Source organism: Desmodus rotundus, chromosome 11 (assembly GCF_022682495.2).
Source record: "Desmodus rotundus isolate HL8 chromosome 11, HLdesRot8A.1, whole genome shotgun sequence".
Lineage (NCBI taxonomy): Eukaryota > Metazoa > Chordata > Mammalia > Chiroptera > Phyllostomidae > Desmodus > Desmodus rotundus.
In genome coordinates this window covers 3,739,477-3,744,057 of record NC_071397.1, presented here as the reverse complement: position 1 = coordinate 3,744,057, position 4,581 = coordinate 3,739,477, and the positions used below count along the sequence as shown (strand labels likewise).

The window sequence follows — 4,581 nt, the reverse complement described above, 5'->3', positions numbered from 1 at the left end:
AATTATGAGTTGGTTTTAAGACAATTCATTACGACACCAGGTGGGATGATCACGGATCTCCCCCTTCCTTTGGATGCTCTGCCAGCAGGGCCCGGCCCCATTCTACCCCAGTGGGCGTGGCTGTGTGTGTCCCTGTAGCCACACAGAAAGGGCTCCGCTAGCCGATACAGCGCTACTATATTTGTCATGGAAATGCGCTGTCCATTTCCAGTGGACCCGCCTTGCCATTATTTGCTGAATGCTTCACACTGGGAGATGACTCAGTGTGTTTCTGGTCAGTGGAAACATCGCGAAGCTGAAGACAGAGCTGCAGCAACTGCAGCTGCTGGTTTGTTGGAACTTCAAGTATCCTTGCCTTTTTTTTCCCCCTGCTTGCAGCAGAAAGAGTCCTCACGGATGCCCCCCTGATGTGGCCTTGCTCTCTGAGCCTCAGGGAGCAGAGACGTCAGTGCACCAGGCCCCTTTCCCACCACAGGCCCTCGCACTTCATTTCTGCACTTACGCTTCACACACTTTCTCACAAAGCTCTCTCTACGACCTCCACCCTTCGCCCCCTAGCAAAATATACACGTACTCCCATTCAGTCCCTCCTACCACACACCTGTCCACGGGCACCTCAACATCAACTCCCCGGGCACATTCCTCAGCCCTGCCCCTCCCACACAGCCCTTCATCCCAAGACTTGGCCCTTCCTGGTCCCAGCCTCCTCTCACCCACACACCTGCCCCTTCCCTTCCTGCAGTACTGGCCTGAGGCCACTATGCCTGAGGCCACTAGACAAGGCCAAACCCATGGGAAGCTCTTTCACACCTCCAGTCTCCCCATTCACCCACCGATGCCCCTCCGCCCCGCCCCACACCAATGAAACAATCTGTAACAGGTTCCTTTTCCCAGGAAATGCAAACAGAGGCCAGAGCCAGGGAGGGACTTTAATGTTTCAGGAGCTGAATTTTGAGCAAGGTGGGGACTCCCAAGGCCCCTGGCCCCAGGGGAGGGAGGGAGGATGGTGGTGAAGAGCCCACATCTTCCTCTAAATCAGCTGGCACCGGCGAGGACAGTTCAGGTCCTTGGATACACAAGCCAAGCCCAGTTGGCAGGGGCATAGGATGTTGGTGGCTCCCTTGGTCTGTGGGACGTGAACATGAGAGTCGGGGGTCACAAAGGTGCAGGGAAGAAGGGGGAACAGGAGCAAGAGCACAAGAGATGGCGAGGCAAACCCGGGCTCTGTCAGCCCTACAGCTTACAGCTTCATGACCCTTGGTGACTTGATGAGCCTCTCTGCCTCAGTTTCCTCGTTTGTCAAATGGGGGAAATAACAGGAACCCACCTCCTAGGGTGATTATGAGATTACATGAAATAAATGAGAGCAAGTGCCCATAAAGAAAAGACCCTCCTGCCACTTTTCTGGAGAGTTGGGCCAGGACAGGGGCCTGGCTGGTCCCTAAGGGCACTGGCAGCTCCCCAGATGGGACGTGAGGGCCAAGCATGGCCTCCCTGCAAAGGTGTGGGCCCAGGTTCAGATGACAGAAGACCGAGCAGGAACATTCTGCTTCCTGCGTTTCCACCAGCCAATAAAAGCACACTCGGCTGAGCGCACCAGCGTTGCCAGGGTCACACATTCCTCCCAGCAACCTGGTGGGCAGGCACTTGGGCCCCGTTTTACAGATGAGGAGACTAAGGCCCAGAGAACAGAAGTGACCAGCCTGAGGTCACACAGACGGGGTGGAAAAGCCAGGATTTACACTCAGGTCCAACTCCACGGCTGTGGTCCTGCTGCCCCAGTGCCTTGCTCCTCTCTAGAAGTGAGGCCCTTGTGGTAGGGAGGGGGAATTGCTGTGGAGGTCTTTTCCCACCTACTTGGCTCAGTAATGCTGGAGTAGAGATAGCTCATTCATTCATTCAACCAACATTTGTTGAGCACCTATTATATGCAGGCACTAGGCTAAGAGGTAGGGGGTTCAAAGATGAATATGCTGCAATCCTGCCCTTGAGGAGCTCCATGCAGTGGCGGACACAGACAGAAGGCATGGCCAATCAGGGAGACCCATGCCCTGCTGAGGGTAGGAGCTGAGGGTGTGGGAATTCCAAGGAGAGAAGGCTTATCAGAGGGAGCGCCTGGTATTGCAGGATGAGTAGGAGTTTGCCAGGTGGAGAAGGGGGAAGGGCACCCCAGGCAGAGGGTGAAAAAGCAGGTGCAGCCATATGGGTAATTTTTTTTTAACTTTTCCCACCCCACTTGCCAGAAGGAGTTGCCCCACCCCAGAGCCTCACCTGAGGCAAGCACACCATGGCCCTTCTGGCCTTGGGGGCACAGAAGGTGCCACCGTAGTCCAAGTTCATGAGGCAGCAGTCACTGTAGCACTCGGAGTGGTGGGAGCACCGAGCCCCGTTCATCTGTGGGGACAACCTTCGAGTCAGCAGCTGTGTGGGAGTGTGGGGGAAGGTTCTTGGCATTGCCAAGGTCCCAGGGGGCCAAGAAGAGAAGCCTGAGGTGGCCAGCCCCAAGTCCCACCCCCACTGCATGTGCCCCTCCCCTCCTCCTCCAGCAGCACTCAGGAGCAGGGGGGAGATTGAGATCTGGGAGAATTTGCTCCCCTAGCACAGGCCACCCTTTGGGACCCACAGAAATGAGGGGCTGCTGGGAAAGGAGTAGCAGAGGGAAAACGCTAAATCTCTGCTCACTTTTAATAGCAGTGTGGGCAGAAAGTCTGGCGGGATGGGGGGTGGGGGAAGAAAGAGGGAAAAGAAGAAAGAATCATTGTGCCTAGAAGTGGGGGGAGGGAGGGAGAAACTAGAGCAGGTGTGGAAGGTATGATTGAGGGCGCAGGCTGAGACAGTCTCAAGTGGGCGGGCTCTAGGTGGGGGAGGGAGGGGAGTAGTGCTGCCATACGTCACTTTCTTTTACCTCCAGAGCCACCAGGGAGGGGAGGCAGGGCTTTGACGTCTGTTGGGAAACATCAAGCTTCCATCCAGCCTGGAAACAAATCCCCAGCCTGGGGTGGGAACCACCCACCACCACTTCTCTCCCCAGACCTAACCGGTGCCTTCTGGCTAGACTGTGACACCTCAGCCACCGCCCTCTATACAGTGGGAGGTTCGAAATGCTCTTTGACTCACCATCAACCCCCTTTTAAACTGCGGGAAGGCACCCCAGCAGGGGAGCAGGACCCCGGCAAGGAGCGCCAAGGCTGTGGCCATGGCCTTGGGCTGCAGAGGTCCGGTGGGGCGCACGGGGCTCCGGATAAACCTCCTTCCCTGACTTGTGACCCGGCGCCCCCGGCTGGAGGTGGGGACTGAGGAAGTTAATGGTCACAGGTTGCCCAACAAGGAGGGAAAAACTGAGCTGAAGCCCTTTCTAGCGCTTGGGGAAGGAATGCAATAAGGCGCCCCCCCACCCAAGACCTTGATTCAAGCCTTGGACAGTCCAGATTTTATAGATTTAAGGGACCCCAGAGGACTCTACACATATTTTACAATACTTCCAAATAAAAACATAAAGCTGTAAAATAAAACTTTATTTTGAAAAATTATGCAAAACTTACAGACTGAAATGAAAATAGCTTCCTTCTTGATATTCTGACTCTCCGTCTGGGGTCTGCACCAAATTCCCCCCTCCCCTCACCTTTTGGAGAAACAAGCGGACCTCCAGTGCTTCTCATGCCCTTTCCAGGCCCCGTCTTGGCATCTGTAGGAATTAGGAGGTAAGACAAGATGCCTCTTCCAGTTCTGGGGAGTGGATTACTTGTCGAAGGGTTTAGCTGTGAAGTGTGGGGTCAAGATGGAGAGGAGGAGAGAGGAAAACTCGGAAGGAAGAGGAGGATGAAGGGTGAGCGCTGGCAGCAATCAGTGGAAGCGGAGGGAGGCAGGCCTTCCTCACGGGTTCCCCTGGATGAAACTCCCACCTCACCCCACCCTTGCTGCTTCTGCATTTAAAAATGTGCTCTTAAGAAAAGATCTGAGGGCCATGTGTGGGTGGGGGCGCTATGAGTGAACTGTGTCCCCGCAAATCCACGTGTGATGGTATTTGGAAACGGGCCTTTGGGAGGTGTTGTCTCTCCCTCTGCCCTGTGAGGACACGGGGAGAAGGCAGCTGCCTGCAAGCCTGAGAGAGCTCTCACCAAAACCCAACCCTGCTGACACCCTGATCTTGGACTTCTCCAGAACCGTGAGAAATAAGTTTCTGTCATTAAGCCACTTGGTCTCTGGTATTTGGTTATGGCAGCTGAGCGGGCTAATATGGGGGCTTAGGTCTTTTCTCTAAGAAAACAGCCCCCACTGTACTGAGAAGGTTGGGTTTTTGTTTGTTTGTTTGGGTTGTTGTTTAATCCTCACCTGAGGACATTTTCATTTGTTTCTTTTTTAGAGAGAGAGGAAGGGTGAAGCACCCATCGGTTACCTCTGTACACCCCCAGACCGGAGATCTGTGCTGCCCACACCGGGGTCGCAAGGACCCGGACCAGGGATGAACCAACAACCCAGGCTTGTGTCCTGACCAGGGATGAACCCACGACTCTTCAGTTGCAGGACAACACTCCAACCACTGAGCCCCACCTGCGAGGTCTCAGAAGGTTCTGTGTCATT

General features: G+C 54.9%; 1 protein-coding gene across 1 annotated transcript; it reads right to left on the bottom strand.

Annotated features, from left to right (window-relative positions):
- Positions 1-925: 925 nt before the first annotated feature.
- On the bottom strand, positions 926-3,247 carry CLPSL2 (colipase like 2). The gene is made up of 3 exons (XM_053914301.1): positions 3,118-3,247; positions 2,272-2,394; positions 926-1,126 (listed from the first exon to the last, which is right to left on the bottom strand). The coding sequence occupies exons 1-3, from the start codon at positions 3,196-3,198 to the stop codon at positions 1,031-1,033; spliced, it is 300 nt and encodes a 99-aa protein (XP_053770276.1). The 5' UTR covers positions 3,199-3,247; the 3' UTR covers positions 926-1,030.
- Positions 3,248-4,581: the final 1,334 nt, after the last annotated feature.

What these genes read in the sequence shown, in the direction of transcription:
- CLPSL2 (XM_053914301.1), bottom strand. Translation starts at nt 3,198, where the DNA reads ATGGCCACAGCCTTGGCGCTCCTTGCCGGGGTCCTGCTCCCCTGCTGG. An exon ending in AGTTTAAAAGGGGGTTGATG is followed by an intron (nt 2,395 to 3,117) that starts GTGAGTCAAAGA and finishes TTGTCCCCACAG; the next exon opens with ATGAACGGGGCTCGGTGCTC. An exon ending in CCATGGTGTGCTTGCCTCAG is followed by an intron (nt 1,127 to 2,271) that starts GTGAGGCTCTGG and finishes CACGTCCCACAG; the next exon opens with ACCAAGGGAGCCACCAACAT.